We start from the raw sequence: 20,567 nt of genomic DNA, 5'->3' as shown, positions 1-20,567 counted from the left end.
GGCCTTTTATCATTTCCTTTTGAAATTCAGATGATAAAGATGAAGATAATAATCAAATTTTCCCTTCTACCTCAGGCTTTCTGGCTGCCCTGAGGAGCAAGAGCCCGTGCTTTCATTAGACCAGCTTGATCTGCAGCCAACATATCCACCTCTCTAAAAGATGGATGTTTTTCTATCTCACTTTGAGGCCCTTTTACTCTAGAATGGATACTCAAAATCTATAGCATCCCAATCTGTCCCTATCCGAACATGCGGGCATATTTTTGATACTCATTTTGTTCTTCTCAAAGGTACCGAAATTAAACGCCAATATTTTAGATTTTAAATGAAAAACTTCATCTTTGTCCTCACCAGGTCACGTCACTGATGCCTTTCAATTGATCAATGTTGTCGTTGCCTTGGCAGAGATCAGAGGTCATTCCCAACCTTTCCTTCCAGGCGATATTTTCATAGCTTCCAGTGCAACTCCTGAAAGAACGTTTACCGTCGCGTGGCAGGATGGGTCAGTGAATTTTTTCTTTTCATTGACTCCGTCTCTGTTGGTTTGAAGAGTCCCGAGGTCCACATCTGTCTTTTTTCTTTTTATCTTTCACCATCTCTAACCAGTTGGTTATTCTGTCCTTGTTCTCCCTTCCTTATTCTGCAATTTTTCATATCCTTACTTGTTTACTTGTACTGCCTAGTCTCCTATGCCGCCTGTCTCACGATGAAAATAGAAAAGTAGGATAAAATACTGACGTTTCTTTTTCCTTGCTTTCTTTCGGATTCAGTAGCACCGAAGTCAATAAGAACATTGTGTTATAGGTAGAGTGAAAAGAAACTGGTCATTATTACTTTTTATTATAATTCTCATTACACTCTGGGTAAAGTTCCGAACAATCTTGATTGGTTATCATCGGTTCAACGATTGATTCCCACAGACTCTCTCTACCGGCCATAGTACTTAGCGCCTGAAACCCATATCGAGCTAAGCTATTTTGCACATTCAAGCAAAGGACGTACTGTCCACAGGACGCCATATCTGTGTCTGACAATTTCATGATTTCAGCGAGCGTGGAATAAGTATCTTCGACGACCCTTCTGACCTCCTCGTCATTTCCCTGCGATGCGCATCCCCCACTTTCGTTGTTCCATTCGTCCCTTCTCTTCCTTCCCGGGGGAACGACGACCACCAGCATCGACATTGAATTCGTATTGGAGGTTTGCTGGTTGAAGTTGCTGTTGGCACTGTTGGCTGCATTGATGTTATTGTTGTTATTGTTATTGTTGACGTTGTTGATTGTGTTAATGACGCCGTTGAAGACTTGCAGAGCGAACGTCAGCAGATTGAAGGAGTTGAAGCCGAAGTTGCCAACGCCCCCAGGGCAAGCCGATCTCTTTGGGCGTTTGGTTGCGTTATCCGTCAGTTGCACCGGATTTGGAGGTTCTTTCTGCGATTGAATTCCGTTAGACGAAGGAAAACCGTTTTTATCGACAAACCTTTCAGACTCAAATGGTTCCGTCAGTAATATTTGGTTCCTTTCAAGAAATAACTTTGAACTTCTCCGAAGCTCCTTCCGGACGGCCTTCGTGACATCACGATCAAAGACAAACTCCGAGAATGAGAATTGAACATACGTTGTGAATATTACGCAATATAACTTGCTTCTCATTTTGCAGAATTAACGGAAATAAAGATGCACAAGCAGCGAATAAGATTAAGTAATGAAAGACATAATAATGCAAACTTGAAAAAGTCCACCTTCCCTACTGCACTATCACATGTATACTGAAGTCTGAAAATTGGAACTTGCTGTGGTCACCCACAAACTTAAAAAAAAAAGAAAAAAAAATCAACCATCATAAGGAACTGCTGGGAACGGTTTCTTACTTAAGAAAACCGTTACGTGGTTGACACCCTTCATGACGTCGGACAATGAACAGTTGGCTAATCTGAACACACGCCAACACATATTCACTCCTCACACATATACACACACACACACATACAAAACCACACACACACGCACATACATACATACATATTATATATATATATATATATATATTTATGTATATATATATTTATATATATACATGTATATATATATATATATATATATATATATATATATATATATATAATATTATATATATATGAATAATTATCACATCACCGGGATTCATATAGATCATTCGAGCTAAAAATGTCCTTTAATATCTAATTCGCTCTACCTCGGTACATATATGAAAATATATCAATTCCGAGGTAGAGCGAATTAGATATTAGAGGACATTTGTAGCTCGAATGATATATATATATATATATATATATATATATATATATATATATATATATATATATATATATATATATATGTGTGTGTGTGTGTGTGTGTGTGTGTGTGTGTGTGTGTGTGTATAATGTTACAGAAACGAAATTCGTGTTTTGTTTGTCTGTTATGTACTATATCCCTACGAAGAATTGTGACTATCAAGTTAATTTGATCCAACCGTCATTGGCATTTGTCATTTTTCTTAATCATTGTCAGCTTGGATCAACCCACGTCATAAGGGATCTATCTCTTGCGTATTTCGTACATTCCTTTCATCTACAAAACAGCACATAACATTTAAATATAGAATGGTTACTTCCTATGCACTTAAACAATTTTCAACCGTAGATTCACAAGGAACATCGTTCATATACAAGAGTTTCGGGCCTGACCTCCAAAAAACTGCCTCAAAACCAGACGATGCTGCCATAGCTCTTATCTGCTGACACAGTTTCATGGGATAGCAAGTGTTGTCCTCCTCCGCGTCGTCTGTGACCTCTTTAAGATGAGATAAGAGATAAGATGCTGTTCGCAGCATTACAGCATCTCTGTTGCAGGTGCTTATTGCTCTTGTGATTCGTGACCCTTCTCTCTCGGGCTTCTTCTTCTTCTTCCTTCCAGGCATGGGAGGGATGATGACCAATACGGCGTTGCCAGAATTCGAATTAGAGGTAATCTGATCCGTGTTGACATTGACGTTGTTCTGGCTGTTGTCGTTGTTGTTGTTATTGTTGTTGTTAATGTTGTTGACTGCGTTCACGACGCCGTTAAACACCTGAAGGGCAAAAGTCAAGAAGTTGAAGGTGTTAAACCCATAGGACCCCGTTCCTCCGGGGCACGAGGATCGTCTATGGCGACGGCGAAGTTCTTTGGAAGAGGAGTCGCTCCTGGAGAAATGTTCCTCACTCCTGACATCAACATAACTACTTTTCATCCCCTTATCATTCCTGCGCTTAGATTCTGACTCGTCAACTAAGGGGAGACGTTTGAAAGTCCCACCAGTCTCGAACTTAGGATTAGTTTTTACGTTCTGTTCGCTGCCATGCTCGGTCCTGGGTTCCGGGCTGCGATGACTGACGGTTTCCAGATCATCTCTCGTCTCTAACCTCGCCTTGGCGTTCCCAATAACTTGCTTTTTCTTTTCGTTGATCAACGATAGGTCCTCCGTCAGTAACCTCGCACTTATGGGTAAGCCTTGTCCAGGCACGAATGACTTCTTGAGAGAATGAACAAACTGGACCTCGAAATCTCGAGCAAACCCCGTTTCAACGCTATTTGATTTCGCTATTGCTATTTCAAAAGACTGCACAAGTAAGCATACAACTACACAGATCACTACTCCTGGATAAGGAAAGAGTCGAATATCCCGAGAACTCAACATCCTGGAACATGTGCTTAAAATAACACGAGTCTGTTCAATCTATTTTTACATATTTTGATAATAACCTCCGAAGAGCGATACAGCGCTATGGCTCGAAAGAACGCCTCTAACTTTTCCTCATCCAGGTAAAGCCGTTGCCAGCTCCTGGATGAACTGTCTGAGTTGTGACGGCATATGGTCTCAAGGGAAGATGCCAGAAGGCGGTGCGTGCGTGTGACACTGATCAGTGCGAGATCTATTAGAAATCTCTCTCTCTCTCTCTCTCTCTCTCTCTCTCTCTCTCTCTCTCCTTTCTGATGCCGATTTTCATGGAGAGAAGCAACTATCATAATGTCGAGGTGGAATTTAACGTAAACCTTAAAATCAATTATTTGTTACTACTTTACTTTCTCTAATCCTTCATTGGACCAGAAGAACAAACAAGATGAAATAATTAGAGAAAAGTGCTGCAGTATGGAACGATCCTGACTATTTTTATACTCAAGACTCTCTAATTCTTAGACTCTGTTCTCCTCTCTCTGTTTTTTAGTTTTATTTGATCAAATAAATGAATAAATTATATATATATATATTATATATATATCTATATATATAGATATATAATATACTATATATAAATGTAATATTGATTATATATTATGTATATATACCTATATATACTATATATATAGATTATATATTATTATATAATATATACAAGATAAATTATAATATATATAGATGACGATGTCACGGCCGGAGATTTTAATGCGATAGAGGAAAAAAAGACGAAATCTATGGTAAGTGTAACGGAGCACACATTCGTGACTTTGGAACGAGCAGCAACAATACGCCGCAGATGTTAAGACGCGTGACAAAGGAGATCTGGCAGCGAGGTCGTGCTTCGTTGGGTCGGCTGCTTACCGTTGGGAAGACCTGGTTACGCTACACAGTTTTCTCCTGCGACCGACAGGAGGCGCACACTCTTACAGAACATTTTTTCCCTCTGACATTTCGAGTGGGTGTACCTTAGCATACAGTGTATTGTACAGATATTTCCATGAAATCAAGGCAATATGCAGCTGCCTTTGATGCAGAATTACTATCACAGTAATCATTTTTTGAAGGAAATTGATGTACAACTCGCCGCTTATACGAACAGTTACGTGCAGGAGCACAATAACATCATGAGACACCTGGAGGGAGAAGAGCTCCTGCCCGAGGGCCATAACTGGACATCGGAGGACAACGGACGCAAAAGGTAAAGATTTGACGATGGATTAGATTAGCTCTCTGTGTAACGATAGGTAGCATAGTAATATGATCTGAGCTGAAGCATATCAGTGAGGTCTCATCCAATAAGTTAGTCATAACTTGTTATTTTAATATAGGGACACGCTCGTCTAACGCCTAGTCCAGGGTGTTCTGGCAAAGCGAGTTAGTGTATCGTCCAAGGGTGATGTTGTCCTGTTGTCTCTGTTTACCTGGGTAGTGAAAGAGATAGGTAGTTAGTAGACTATGGTGAGTCGTAGCATAAGGGTGGAGAGGTCCCTGGGGCTAGACCTCATTGCAAAAGATTTGGTGATCATGGAAAAGTAGCGCCTTCGGCTAACATATACTAGGTCCACAAATTGCTCCCTGGCTACTTCCCACAAGTCTATCTGACTTTCAATGGCTATGAGCGTCTGCAGGGGTCAAGGGGAGAGCGCAGGGTTGAAACTACATTCCTAGGGGCTTGCTGAGACACTAGAAAGCCGTACTCTTCTGGAGCCACGCTCTCCAAAAGAGAAAAATAATGAGAAAAATACCTAAGCGAGTAAAATGATTAGTTTAATGACATCACGTCTTATATACGTCAAGGTAAAGAACCAGTTACTCTGGTTACACCATATTTCTTTCCTTCGTATCTTGAGAAAAATCTGCCAATTATATTAATCTTCACTTGTCTCCTCGTATCCGGGCAATTGATCCTCTCCTCTAGATATTCTGTCTTCTGCACTCTCCCTGTCGTTATCATCTTCAGCACTGTGAAAATTTTGATTTCCGAAGAGTAATCTTTCCATGCTCTGTTTCTGTTTCCGAAAGCAGGAGAAAAGCAGAAGGAGGCAGATACCGTCGTCAGCTGGTCGCTCCGGATATGGGCTCTCTTCTGTCCGGCTACTCGAACTTCTTCGGGACAAAGACCCGACGGAATTATGAAAAGTCGAAGAAGAAGAATGCGAAGAGTAGTAGTAGCAAGTGAGTCTTTTGATGAGTTTTCGTAAATTACATCCACTCGTATGTATACACTCACACACACACATACACGCAGACACACACACACACACACACACACACACACATATATATATTATAATATATATATATATATATATATATATATATAGATATATATATATATATATACTACACGTAGATATATGATAATTAAATATATATATTCAATTACATTCCACTGAATAAAATAAAATAAATGTACCTAATTTGTTCAAAAAATACTCAACTACGTCCGCCAATGGACCTCTTCTTGGAGCGTTTATTTTCTTTTATCTTTCCTTTAGGCGCTTCCAGAAGAGGTTCTCTGCTGGATGAAGCTGCAGAACTTCTTCTGACCATTTAAATATCTAATTTTCCTTTGAGGAATAAAATTGAATGATATATCTTCGCATTATATATACATACATACAATAACATACATATTATATATATATATATATATATAATATATTATATATATAATATATATACATTTATTTATATTTATATATTTATAATACATCATAATATAGTGTTCATATATGCTTATAAAGATGTAAACATGTAAATTGAATATTTATGTGTATATGTATATATATATATATACAAATCTATATCTATCTATTTATCTATCTTTCTATCTATATATAGTTTATGTTTGATTGTGTTTATGTGTGGTTTGCTAAACACCTTTCTCTTAAGAAGATTGTACACATCGGTGAAGTTTTCTTACACTAACGTATAGCTTCTTTTTCAAAAAAGCACATACTATACTGTGGTATACTTTACTGCATATTTATGTAATGATGAACGATTGAGTACCCTTTTCACAACTTTTTTGTTTGCAAGTAAGCAGTTGCAGAGATGCTTTCCTGCGGGATCTTGATGCTTTCCTATTCATTCCCTGCAGACTGCCCGAGGACGAAATGCCCATCGTCCTGGTGCCGCAGGAGGACGAGACGGAATGCATCGCCAGCAGTCAGTTGTCGTCCTTTGGCTTCCTCGGCTTTGTCCTGAACGTCGTCAATGCTGTCATCAATGTCTCCAACAACATCAACAACAACGACAACAGCAATAACGATAACAACAACAACAACAATAACAACGATCAGAACGTCAACACGGCCGCCATCACCCAAACATCCTCGAACACCAATGACGTCATGGCAATGGCTGGCCGTCGGCTGGACAGGCTGAGGCAGATGCGGGACGAAGTGCGCAGGAACATGCGAGCCATCGAAAGACATCATGAACGTCGTCGCCGGAGGAGCTACCTTGCGTCGACATCCTCGTCAGGAATCAGTTGTCAGGGAGGTAACGACGTCGTTGACGAAGCCCTCCTGACATCGGTCGCCCTTATCGATATGTGGAAGGAAGTTCTCTTCGAGGAAGCCCATCTTGCATGGCCCTGGAATTCTGCGAAACTTCTTGGAAGCTCAGCAACGTTTCGCGTTTGGCTGGAATGATGACGGAAGTGGCAGCAGTTGCTGCAGCTAATATGCTCCAGAATCTCCAGGTGAGGTGACACTGACTGCGCTTCTTCCCTCAAGTGGCAGGTTTATCGCTTCCTCTCCTCTCTTTACTGTGTTCTTGTTACATCGGCATTGGGGTCGAAAAGGGCATTTGATTACACTTCCTTTGGGCCTTTGCTCTTTAAATATGACGTTTAAGGACAATCCTGATTCATTTCTTTGCTTTCTGATTATAAAGTCAACAGATTAAAAACTTTCACTCTGACTCAGGTCTACATCAAGCTTTATTTTACACTTTGTAATGTTGTCATTCTTCCTTAGGGTGTCAATCCCGAGTATCTGACTGACGCAGCTGATCAAGGACGACTGGGAGCCAACTGTACACTCCTTTACCAGGACTGCAAGCGGGTCCATTAGAGATAATAAACGAAAATTAATCACACCATGCATTTTTTGATGAATGAGCAGCGTATTCCTCTCACACGGTTTTTTTGCGGATGCCGAGGGAAAGAATCATATGCAGAAGTCTCGGGGATTTCAAAAGAAGTAACACAACTTTTCCGAAAACTTGCGAGAAAGGACGTCCAGCTGTGAGTATAGCAGGATGAAGGTCACATCAAGGTATTTCAAACGAGAGGAGGCTAACTCGTCAGTTTAAAAGCTATTACAGTCAGTATCATTTCTGACAAGATGAAGTGAAGGATTGTTAGAGTGCCACTGGCAATCAATCACGATAAAACGGTGCTGAGAGAATGTTTGTAGGTAATAGTTTCCAAGGTGACCCCTAATCACGGAGAACAAGTTGATAAAACGGTCTTGGCCAGGATCCAGCAATTAATCAAACGGTTCCCGGTTGTAGTTCTGGCTGGTGTTGAACAGTCAAGGATAGCGACAAGGGGGCAACGCCAGTACCTCATAGAGAGTACTCCTATGATATGAAATCAGATTACAAAGTCCGGTGAGAATACAGCGTATAGCCATAGCATATACTTTACTGACAAATGACCTGCTTCTGGAAGCTAGGTTAGTAATAAGGGGAAAGTAAAACACCCCCAGTCTTGTAAATGCTGGTCAAATCCTTCCCTTAGCAATAATGACTCTTGGAGTTGTGCATAAACTTTCATTAATTTCATCATTTCAATGTAAACATGCCTAAAATGACAGACACCATCTGTACAAACAAGAAACCAGTCCAACATGGACAGACATCCAAGCAAACAAAACCGGAGTCAAATAATAATGGAATCAAGTTTTTTAAACAAATAGAGAAAAGCATTCATAGAGATAAAGTACTAAGCTGGGCTAACAAAAATAAACCCATCTAAGCAAACATTAAGTTAATCAACATGTAGATGAAGCATCATCCAAGCGAACAAAAACTCAATAAATAAAAGCAGGAAGTCGTCCAAGCAAATAAAAACAAGTCAAATGGGGGAAAAGAACTTCCAGACCAAGAAAAGACCTATAAAGTAAAGACAATGAACTTTCCAAGGAAACAAGAAGACAGAGAACCCAACAGACAAACAAAAGGCCAATCAAATAAAGATTAACAATCATCCAATGAAATGAAAAAGGCAGTCAGATGAAGACAAATACCTATTCAAATATAAAAATACAAACAAAGAAAAAAATATAGAAAAACCATAAAATGGCAAAGTAATGTCACAAAAACAAAGAATTATCCACAGAAACACGAGGAACCATCTAAAGACAGGTTTACCATTTTTAAAAATGTATTCTAATTTAGTTACATTACATTATTTTTGTTAAATGAATGGTTTATTCTACAAGCATCTTCACTACTAGTATTTTTAGCAACACAGTGGCGTCATTAGAGTCTAACTCTATCAAGTCGCTGGAACGAACCTGACAGCCCGACGGTCACTGACATTTCCAGAATGTTACTGGATATACAGATATGCAATACTGCAATCTTTGGGCAAGTTTTGACGCCACTGGAGTATATATATATTTGTGACGTCACTGGATAAACATGTCCAAGATATTGGTAATCTTAGGTAACGCCTTTAAGTCACTGAAGTAGAACCGATGGGCTGCTACAGAATTCATAAAATCGAGGTCTTTCACTATTTTCTTGTTCGAGCGTATGTCAGGTTCAAGGTCGAAGGTCAGCTGGTTTTTCACCTCACTGGTCAACTGTCGCCATTGTTCTTCTGAACATTGAGGGTAAACGTCTGAACAGTTAGCACCAGCTCTTCCAAATGACCCAGCTTCCAGGATGCCACCTGTAGGAAGGTCAACCACAGTCCACTCGGCAAGGCCAAGCCTGGAGGAAGAGCAAACTAACATAAGAATGAGAAATTCATGATGAACATTCATTTGAAATTACTCTGTGGAATACTTTGTCTCCACCTCCCCTCTTCCTCTTAATAGCTCTTCGAGATACCAGAACAAGAGGAGAAACGAGGCGAGAAATCTTGTCAACTCACGTATAGATTTCAGTGAAAACTTTGGCCAGTCCTTGATCCCATTCCGCGTCAATTGACCAGACGTTTTCAAAGTTTGTTTCGCATACTATCCTCAAGACGCACTGATTTTTCCCCAGATGTATCATGTAGTAAGCCCTGAAAAATAGAAAAAAACTATATCATTTAAAGAATATTTAGTTTCCTTGAGCTAGGGAACTGGATGTATAACATATTTATGGACTATTCAGATATTAGAACAATCATCGAAGAGACGATTCAAGTAAAGTGGTGAGGCGTCACCTCAAGAAAGGTATGGCAACATCGGCCGCCATACATCCCTCCTTCCCCATAGGTGTGGCTCCATTCCCTTCCTCAGCAACCATATCCTCGGAGTGACGTCTCCTTCGTCCTCCTACGAGAATCATTTTTGTGAGCAAAGATAAATAATAAAAAAAATCCATATATAGCTTTTAGGGGGCAGCGGAAGGCTAAAGTTAACAGAAAACGAGCTAACTGAAATCCCCGTGAGAAGGACGGCATTTTCTGCAGTAGCTGCATTTCTAAGGAGAGATTCGTCACTGGCAAGAGACTGGTGACCAGCAGAGGTCCTCGAACAAGATATTCTAAAGGAAACTGCAAGAGGGAATATAAATATCGGAGGTACTTTGTGACTTGTGAATTATGAAGTATAAAGTACTGCGGAAGGTCAAGATAACTTTGGTCATGACAGATGAATTTGCTTTAGATAATTATTGCTTGTGAATTTAGATTAGTAACTGAATCCTGAGAATTTGGTGATGGAGGAATTTAGGGTTGGATATTGATGTTAAATTAAAGTCACATTTCACACACCGAAGACGTCCGTTGTGATCTATAGACAACAGGGCTTTAGATTAACAGCCTAATTAATTCATTCATTGGGGAAACACCAGCCTCTGACACTCACCCATCGCTGCAGGAATATCAACCGAATTATCGTTGTTCTGATTCGAATTACTATTAGCTGCGTTGATATTTCCAAGGTTGTTGTTGTTATTGTTGTTGTTATTATTGTTGTTGTTCAGGTTGTTATTCACGTTATTGGCTACCTTCGAAATAAAAAAGAAACAGATGTTGATAAAGCTGTAAACGTTTCGCATTTCGGTGCCAAGATCTGGAACAAATATTTGAAAATATCGTTTAAACTAGATTAACAATCAACTCTATTTTAATAACTCTACATATATAAATCTCATGAATTATGAGTATTTCATGACGCGCATAGACCTTCCGTTCAATATGCATTTCTTTAACAAAGATGCACATATTTGTAGGCCTACTTCCATCTATTCCTCCTCCCTTACCTGGGTTACAATATTGACGACACCCAAGAGGAACCCTATGAAGCTGTAGGCGTTGAACCCTGAGTCCTGGTGGTCTCCACATGGCCCCTGACCTCCGTCAGGAATGTACACGAGAGAGGGCGCTTGGGTGGTCGTTGGCATTTTATCCTTTGGTTCCTCCTTGATCCTCTGCGACTTCTTGGCAAATCCTGTTGAGGATGATAGGATGCCCAGTGGGTCAAGGACGGACGTAAAAGACGTATATCCTGACGGTGACCTGGTTTTTTCCGGTGGAGGTCTTCTAGGCAAGTGGGCATGGCCTGCTCTAGGTGGCAAACGTCTAAGGGAGGTCGGATGAAGCAGGGAGGGCAGGGCGAGTGAAGGGAAATGAGAACCAGGCGATGGCATGGGAAGATAGGAGTTGAAGGGCAGGGAACGGGCGTTGTTAGGAACGTGTGGTGATGAAAAATTATAGGAGACTGGTAAAAGCATCTCACTGGTGAGGTCCGTGTCTGAAAAAACATGTATAAATAATATGAAATAAAAAATTAAAAAAAGGAAGTTTGACTCGATTTAGTCCTCTTTTGAAATCATAAAGAAACAAAGACGATTTATGCGCTTCGCCCTAAGAGAGAGTAGAAGCTTCTTGGAGTCAAACACAATCAAATGGAACTAAAGTCGGTTTTCAAATGATTATCGTATCAGATGAAGTTAATAAGATCAACTACAGCAACAATATTAACAGCAGTGGTTTTTGTTAATAACAATATCTATCGTTGAAAACAAGCATTATATAGACAATTGATTTTTGTCAAAAATCAAAATACGTCATTTACAAGGAGAAATATAAATCAATGGCAAATTATCTTGAAATATGCTTAAATAAAGATTTTGAGTAAATATCGGCACATTACTTTGAAGCGTATAATTCCCCTGGATAAAGGAAATGAAATACATAATATCATAAATGCAAGGCATTTTAACTCTGTAGATTGCCTAAGATAAACCCAGTTCTGAGCAGTACGATGCAGAGTAGAGGTTGCTAACCTCCCAGCCAACTTAAGATCGCATGACCCCATTTGTAACCGCATCCAGCTCAATAGACGTGTTAATGATTGGAGTGTGGCTAGAATTATGTATTCGAAACCCCGGCTCCACTTGTAAACCGGGTGGAGGTCTATTATGGATGGAATTCCTTCTTTTACAACTCATAAATATTGATACGACAACAAGGAATGCTTGTGCAGTACAGTCAGCCTGTTCATTCAGTGCTTTTCTATGTGATATCTGCGACTGGTGGGGGCCTGTCAGCTTGTTTATGTTGGCTCCAGCATCGTCAGGGGAAGCGGCAACTCGCTGCTGCCTCTCGCTCTGGAGACACTGGATGAGTCGATTGCAAGTCATCACCAGTCACGAAATAACCCAGCTGAACTAAGCAGGCTCTTTGGAAGGCGAGAAGGAACCAATTAACATCTTTACAGAGTCGTGGGTAATTCTTACGCTTATCCGCAGCTTGAGTTATTTTGTCGTTTTGCAAGTCAGTGAGGTTTTCTCTTTGGATAATGTTTAACGGATCCACAAACTGGTATGACTCTGGCATATGATCCACGTTGAGAAACCGGGATGGTAAAGACAATGTTTGGGTTGTTTTCTACAATTTATTATTTATAGAATCTAAACCTCTGGAAAGCAGTTTTTTTATTTTTTTATTTTATTTTATTTTTTTTCACCAAATACTGATCATTCCTTTCCCAAACTCTTAATCCGTCTATGTGAGTTACGTTTTCTCAGTGTATATGAGGAACTTGCTTAAATGTGAATGAGCCGGGTTTTTTTTTCCCAGATTCTATGTCATACTTTTTCTTCCCAAAAGGCGCACGTGGAGATATTTGTTCCAAAGCACTTATACGTATTGATTTTTTCCACGGCATTATTGTAACTGATTTTTTTCTTTCTTTTTTATTGTTGCGTAAAAAACTTTCTTCAAGCAAGTGCGGAATTCTTTTTCAACAAGATATTGTGAAACACTGTTCAGAATTTCCGAAGCCTTTTTTCATAGCTGTTTTAAGAAAGCATTCGTAAGGAGGAGTTCTTACCAAAGTATTAAGTGGCGAATTGAAACTGGAAGGGCGTTTGTATACTTTTCCATATAGGTCATTTGCGTGGTCCTTATCTCTTAAGACTAATACAAGTGATTTCTGCTTACCTGAATCTTAGATTATGTGGCGAACGAAGTGATCCCCGAGCAGGCCAGAGAAAATATTTTGTACTCACAAAAATCCAGAAGCACTTCAAAGATCTCTAGTAACCTGTGCGTCACTGAGTAAAATCACAAAGTACACGGTCTAGTGTACAGGTAGGACTTCGACGAAGTGCGGGTGTTGAGAGAGAGAGAGAGAGAGAGAGAGAGAGAGAGAGAGAGAGAGAGAGAGAGAGAGGTGGGGTGGGGGATAGATAGGGAGGTGAGGGGTTCTGTTATATGTCTGAAGTTGGTGATGATCACTGCTGTGTTGCCAACACTTCCTTCGCGAAGGAGCGTTACGTCAGGTTGAGCCTGTGAGTTTCACAGTTATGCTCTTCCCCAGTCTGAGCCGGGAGCTTCTTCTGTGAACTGGTATTTAAAAAGCTTTGTGTAAGAAGTTGTGCTACTTATAATTATCGCCAGATTTCCAAGTTTTTCCTTCGCTATCAGAAATGACAGACTTCCTTTCACTGCTAAGCTCTCTGGATTTGACTGCTCCATGGGATGCTGCAGCGCATCTGGCCTTCCGGAGTGGGTTGGAAAACATCACCAGGGATTTCATTGACGGCAGACGGGATGGCGGTGCCGTATCCTGGTTCTGGGGTCGACAACCCGAGCTTCGAAAAGTGAACGTCGACCATTTATTCGACTCGGATGCAACGTCTCTTCAAAATACTCTGAACTCGTTTTCTATGGACCTCGAATCCTCTGAGGAACGACCTGCGTTTTTCGACGACCGGAGCGAAGGTGCAAGTAGGGTCGTCAGGAGACAGGTGCCACCTGGCCACCACCCATATCCGTCGTACTTCGACCCGGGTGTCATGGCGCCACTAATGATGTTGCCAAGGATGGTCCCGAATTCAAGGTAAGGTTTGAGAATACCCCAAGAAAAAAAAAAGTGTTCAAGAAATATATTTTCTAGGGACAATAGAAACCTTTCTGGAATTTTTTGGAAAACGAACGGAATTTCTCTTGATACGTTTCTGCATCATGAGGGAACTTCATTGTAATTGGGAAAATGCTTGAATTGCAGTCACTATAAATAGGCTGAGAGAGGAGAAGTAAGTGAATCATTGTGTGCCTCATTAATATATTATTTTGTCAAGCAAAAGACATTATCACCTTAGTATGTGTGTCCTCGAGAAAACTAGTCGATATCAACAGGTCATCCCGATGACGGAATCAAAATTGAAATATTTTAGTCCTATTGTGCCTTTTAAGACTCGAAGTAAGTAAATTGTAAGAAAAAATGGCTTAATGTTGAAATATATACATACATACAGACACACACACACATGTATATATATATATATAATATATATATATATATATATATATAGATATATATATATATATATATTATTTCTTCCTAACGCAGCAAGCTGAAGAAAGGAAGTCATCCTGGAAAGCGGAGGAGAGAGAGGAGGACAAGAGCCAAGAGAAGAAGAAGGCCCCGATTATCTTTGTTCCTGATGAGAAGACCAAATGCATCAAGTCAGGTCAGTTGTCTTCCTTCGGGTTCATGTCGTTCATCATGGCTGTGGTCAACATCGTCGTCAATATCGCCAACAACATCAACAATAACAATAACAACAATAACAATAACAATAACAACAACAATAATAATGACAACAATATCAACATCGCTAACAATAACAACAATGTTAACAGTGCTAACCAGGCAAGTTGTTTGTTCTTGTGTATTGCATGTATACTTCTGCTATAGTATATATATATATATATATATATATATATATATATATATATATATATATATATATATATGTATATATATATATATTATATATATATAGTATGTGTGTGTTTGTGTGTGTTGTGTGTGTGTGTGGTGTGTGTGTGTGTGTGTATTATACACATATATATTATAACTATGTGTTGTGTGTGTATGATTAATAAAATTTCCACCAGTTAATTGCTCAGTTGTTTATTCCATTAGTCTGAAATATATTTATTACAAGAGTTTATTACATGTATGTTTGCATATATCCATGTACGTATTTACGTTTATTGAGAGAAATATGAAATCGATATCCAGCCATAAGTGTACTTCCTTCTCCTGCAGGTGATGGTTGGAAGACGTCTTCAGCGACTTCTTCAGTTGCAACAAAAGCTTGCGAATCACGTCGCAAGAAGCCAGCAGAGGACCAGGCGATGGTCTGAAGAGGTAGGGCCGCTGAAGAGAGAATAGTTCTTTCGGTCTGAATATTCACTATCCCTTGGGCGTCCTCAGCTTTGATTTGAAGAAGCGTTATGGGACTCACATTTTCTAGTCAACATTAAGTTAAATGCTGTCGGGTAGTTTTGCTCGCTCAACATTTCCATCTTCCAGTTATATTGTTTTACCTGTTAGATTAAAGAGCCTTAGTTACTACGATGGCTTTTGGGTCATCTCAAGGATAACATTTAGTCAGCATATTTGTCTGGGGGCAGGGAAACCAGTGTTCGTGATTCACGGGCTTTGGCTTTGAGTCTCTGCCATGGCCGATACGTCACGGGTTTGGATTGATTACTCTTGGGCGTGCAAAAAAGTGCACTTTTTTGTGATCAGGAATGGAATAGATGTTCGATTCATTAGTCTTTACTTTTGTACAGCTTTCTTCTTTTTTGCACTGTTATTTTCTTGTTCTCATGCAAATCTTCGAGACTGGAAGATACAACAGACTTTTCCGGGCGCATTACTTTCTTCCATCACAGGAGATACACGCTATGGATACAGAAAGAACATAAAAAAATAATATTTCATTCACTTATTTATTGCCAGACCAATAGACAGCATGTTAGTCACTAGTAATTCGTTCCGTTACACATATATAAAAAAAGCACATGTATTGTATTTGATAAGAAGATATGAAGTGGCGGTGTTATTTCTCCTGTTGCAGAGTTCACCTAGAGGGGCTACTTGTCCTGAGGAGGCCTCTTATATCAAGGTCCGAGGAGTCTTAGCTGCAGTGGCACTTCTGGATCTGTGGAACTCTGTTCTCGAAGATCGAGAAACGTCCTGTGCGGCTTCCAAGTAAGTGAATTCACACACACACACACACACGTATATATATATATATATATATATATATATATATATATATATATATATACATATACACACACATACACATATATATATATATTATATATATATATATATATATATATATATATATATATATATATATACATATACACACACACATATATATATAAATAATATACATATATATATAGACAATATATATATATATAGTATAATATATATATATATATATATACACTTACACAACGCACACTTCTACACACACACACACACGCACACACACACACACACACACACACACACACACACATATATATATATATATAATATAATATATATATATATATATATATGTGTGTGTGTGTGTGTGTGTGTGTGTGCGTGTGTGTGTGTGTGTGTGTGTGAATGTATTTAAATGTACTGTAATGTTTATGTTACGAATAGGATCCAGAGTAGACAAGATAGATTATTGCATCATTTCTTTTTGTCCCTCCATAGATTCTGCAAGGTAGCAGGCCGCCTACAGGAAGTCGGAGGCGTGGCTGACGTAATAGGTGAAGTGGGCGTGAAAGCTGCTGCCAACCTCCTTCAGGAGTCTACTGGCCTCAGATCCCAGGACCTTTTACAAGCCGCTGAAGAAGGAAAGAAAGATATTGCCCTTTGCGATAAGTTATTAACGTTGTGTCAGCGGCTGAAGGAAGTTCAGAGCGACGGTCGTTTCTCGTAAATGGGTTAAATTGTAAGGTCCCGAAGCTGGATGGCTTTGAATAGATCAAGATCCTCCTCGGCAACAATCACAGCAACAAACATAGCGACTCCATGGACATTCACTGCATCAGAACCACTAAACAACTCCCAAGAACATCTAAATAAATTAAGGTTAACAACCAGAACAAAACTGGTAGAAAAAATGGAAAGTATCCATTATGACTATCCCAACATTTTTCAGCATTCATTCAATGTGATGTGATTATTACATTACGTTTGAGAAATCTGCTAGACTTTTCCGCAGATATTCCCGGGAAATCAAAATTGTCTGCAAACTCATCTGGAGATTTGTTCTTTTATTGAAGGTATCGTTTGAAAGTTTCATTCGGGAATTGTCATTGCAGTATGCTCTGAAAACATACATACATACATACAACATAATATATATATAAATATATATATATATATATATATATATATATACTATATATATATATTTATATGAAGACCCCTTTCTATCTTTCAATAATAGACAGACGCAAACTGTGTTAAGCAACTGACCTATCATAATATTGATAACAGTGATAATTATTATCATTATTATTATTATTGTGCCTGTATGCGAAGAAGGGATGATTGTATGTGTACCCAAATGAGTAATAGAAAATAACACTAAATAATGACAGCTAAGTAACCTCGAATAATACACATGTAACGACAAAGGGGCAATTATGCTTGAGTTTACCAGCAGTCGATGATAACGAAAATGACAACCGTGAACGGTCAGGCTGAAGAGGATAGATCTTTCGTAAAGTGGTTCAAAGGCCACCTGAAATGACCCACTTTCAAAACAAGGGTTGCAAACCCCAATGAAGGAATCACTTAAAACCCAATTGAAATGAGCGGAAATTGCCTGACCACCACCACAAACAAATTTCATGATTGAATATGAATAAAAAAATGAAGTAGATAAAGGGATATTGAAAGAGTAAAAAATGGGAAGTGACTTGGAGTAATAGAAAAGTCAATATTGCTGAAGGGATGGATTAAAGTATGTCAAGGTGTTTTGGTTATATAGAGATAAAAGAAAAAACAAAATTCATATTTTGGATGCCTAAATAGAAAGGAGTCAACGGAGATCAAATCAAATGGGTTTTGATGCCATGCCGCAGGTGTTAAAATGTTAACATATGTTGTGAGCGTTTGAATACACAGACAGACATAGGTAAGTGATGCCGCATAAAAAGGTTATTGTCAGCGTACTGCTAATGAGGTTGTGCTATAGACATACATTCATGGAATATATATATATATATATATATATATATATATATATATATATATATATATACATATATGCTGACCCCCTCAGAAGGATGAGATATGTAAACGAAGAGATATTTTGGTAGCAATAGCCCGAACATCAGGCACTCTCTCTCTCTCTCTCTCTCTCTCTCTCTATCGGCTAACCGACCTCTGTGCAACTCACATATCACAATTACCTCAGGTCGTTAAATAGATTCACAAATTACAAAATAACAAACTTTATTTACTAAAGAACAAAAGGACTCACTAAATAAATCAAATTCTCAAAGAAAAATGATTAATTAAATATAACACAAATAATGCACCATTATAAGAAGTATAATTTAAAACTGGAAAACAAAATAACCCTGGTGATTGGACAAGACCCATCTGCCCCTTCTCTGCAATAACTAGACATCAGTCATAAGATAAGCAATCAAAAGTCATAATGTCTCCCCACACTATATCTCCAGATAAGTTCCCAGATACGTTTAAGAGAGAAAGGAAAAATAAAGAAATCCCACATAAATAAACTGCCAATAAATCAAAATAATATAAATCAGTTCATCTGGAGCAAAAGTCATATGGAAGAGGAAGTCTCTGAAACAAATGTTTAAGACACAAAAAGACAAAGTTACACTTGGGGATTAATGTATCCTTACCAATTTCAGCACAAACCACACACAAAGAAATCACACATGGTCATTCCAAAACGAGGCCGCTTCTAAGAGCCCAGGATTCTTTGATGCCAAAATATGGGGGAACAGAATCTACGCACTCATTCACGAACTTTCAGGACATTCACTTAGAGAGGAAGTCACTCATATGTAACAAGTTCATTGCACTGGAAAGAGTTCATGACGTCATATATGACTAATAGTCCCACCCAGGAAAATAATTAAAACCAGAACCAGAAGTATACCTACTTCAGCTCATTCAAGAACATAAGCGCTTTGCCCTTGACCGCGGCTGAGACAGCGATCCTTGACTGCGCCGTCCAAAAGTGATGTGTGTACATTTCCAGACCCCGCTTTGTCTCCGTGGGAGTCAATGATGACAATTACAAAGAAAAATGTTCAAGGCGACCTTAAGCGATAGATCTCGTTACGAGGACTTTTCTCTTCCGTCCGGTACTCCTGAGTTGACATTTCGTCATCTCTCCAGTGAAGCAAAATCAAAATATGCATATACCAAGTTAATGAATTATATTCACGATGGTGTTCATATTATATTCTCGATACTCATTTAATATATATGTATATATATACTACATACATATATATATATATATATATATATATATATATTTTATATATATATATATATATATATATATATATATATATATATATATACACATATATATACGTTATCTATATATATATATATATATATATATATATATATATATATATATATATATATATATATATATATATATATATACACACATGAACGAGGTAAAAACAAGTTGATGGAGTTTTGTGAATTTGCAGTAAATTAAGTGCTACAGGGGGATGTTTTTCGCTTTGACTGTTTACTTTTTCATCGGTTCCAAAGTGTGGTGGAGGAAGAACAGAAGAAGCAGACTGGAGTAATGGCAGAAAATTGATTGACTTGGAATAATCAGATTACGTTTTTTCAATCTACTAAACGCCACAAGATTAAAAAAGCTTTCTGAATGGAATGTTTCATATATCTAGGACATACGTAATGAGGAGAATGTCTCCATAAAGGGATGAAATGATATTAGACAAAGAAAGGATAAATGAGGTTGAATCTTTTAGATACTGAGAAACATTGGCATCCAATATATGTTTCTACTGAACGAGAATTGAATGAAGGTAAAAGTGACTAATACAACACTGGGGAGGCTTAATAAGTTTGGAAATCAAATACTTCAACTGCCTTTAACATTAAGTCTTGTGCGGTTTGTATTGCTCTACAGACGTTTATCACGGCATGACAATGCGCCTATATCTGAAGAAAAATCGGACTCGGAGTCGGATGAACGGATGTGTGAGGAACGATGACATCAGGCAATGATCGAAGTTTCATTAGCAGATGAGGTCATGCTGAAAGGGAGATGGAGGGGCTTCAGCATGACCC

General features: G+C 38.6%; 2 protein-coding genes and 1 pseudogene across 2 annotated transcripts; 1 reads left to right on the top strand and 2 right to left on the bottom strand.

Moving 5' to 3' along the window:
* Positions 1-830: 830 nt before the first annotated feature.
* On the bottom strand, positions 831-1,705 carry LOC135196547 (superoxide-generating NADPH oxidase heavy chain subunit C-like). Its single transcript, XM_064223395.1, has one exon. It carries the CDS (start codon positions 1,650-1,652, stop codon positions 831-833), a length of 822 nt encoding a protein of 273 aa, XP_064079465.1. The 5' UTR covers positions 1,653-1,705.
* Positions 1,706-4,648: 2,943 nt separating this feature from the next.
* LOC135196739 (myb-like protein H) lies at positions 4,649-7,843 on the top strand (annotated as a pseudogene).
* Positions 7,844-9,970: 2,127 nt separating this feature from the next.
* Positions 9,971-13,489, bottom strand: LOC135196738 (ras guanine nucleotide exchange factor P-like). Its single transcript, XM_064223556.1, has 4 exons — positions 13,361-13,489; positions 11,176-11,666; positions 10,779-10,920; positions 9,971-10,244 (listed from the first exon to the last, which is right to left on the bottom strand). The coding sequence occupies exons 2-4, from the start codon at positions 11,644-11,646 to the stop codon at positions 10,129-10,131; spliced, it is 729 nt and encodes a 242-aa protein (XP_064079626.1). The 5' UTR covers positions 11,647-11,666; positions 13,361-13,489; the 3' UTR covers positions 9,971-10,128.
* Positions 13,490-20,567: the final 7,078 nt, after the last annotated feature.

This window comes from Macrobrachium nipponense, chromosome 18, assembly GCF_015104395.2.
Source record: "Macrobrachium nipponense isolate FS-2020 chromosome 18, ASM1510439v2, whole genome shotgun sequence".
NCBI classification, from domain to species: domain Eukaryota; kingdom Metazoa; phylum Arthropoda; class Malacostraca; order Decapoda; family Palaemonidae; genus Macrobrachium; species Macrobrachium nipponense.
This window is presented reverse-complemented; position numbering and strand designations above follow the sequence as displayed.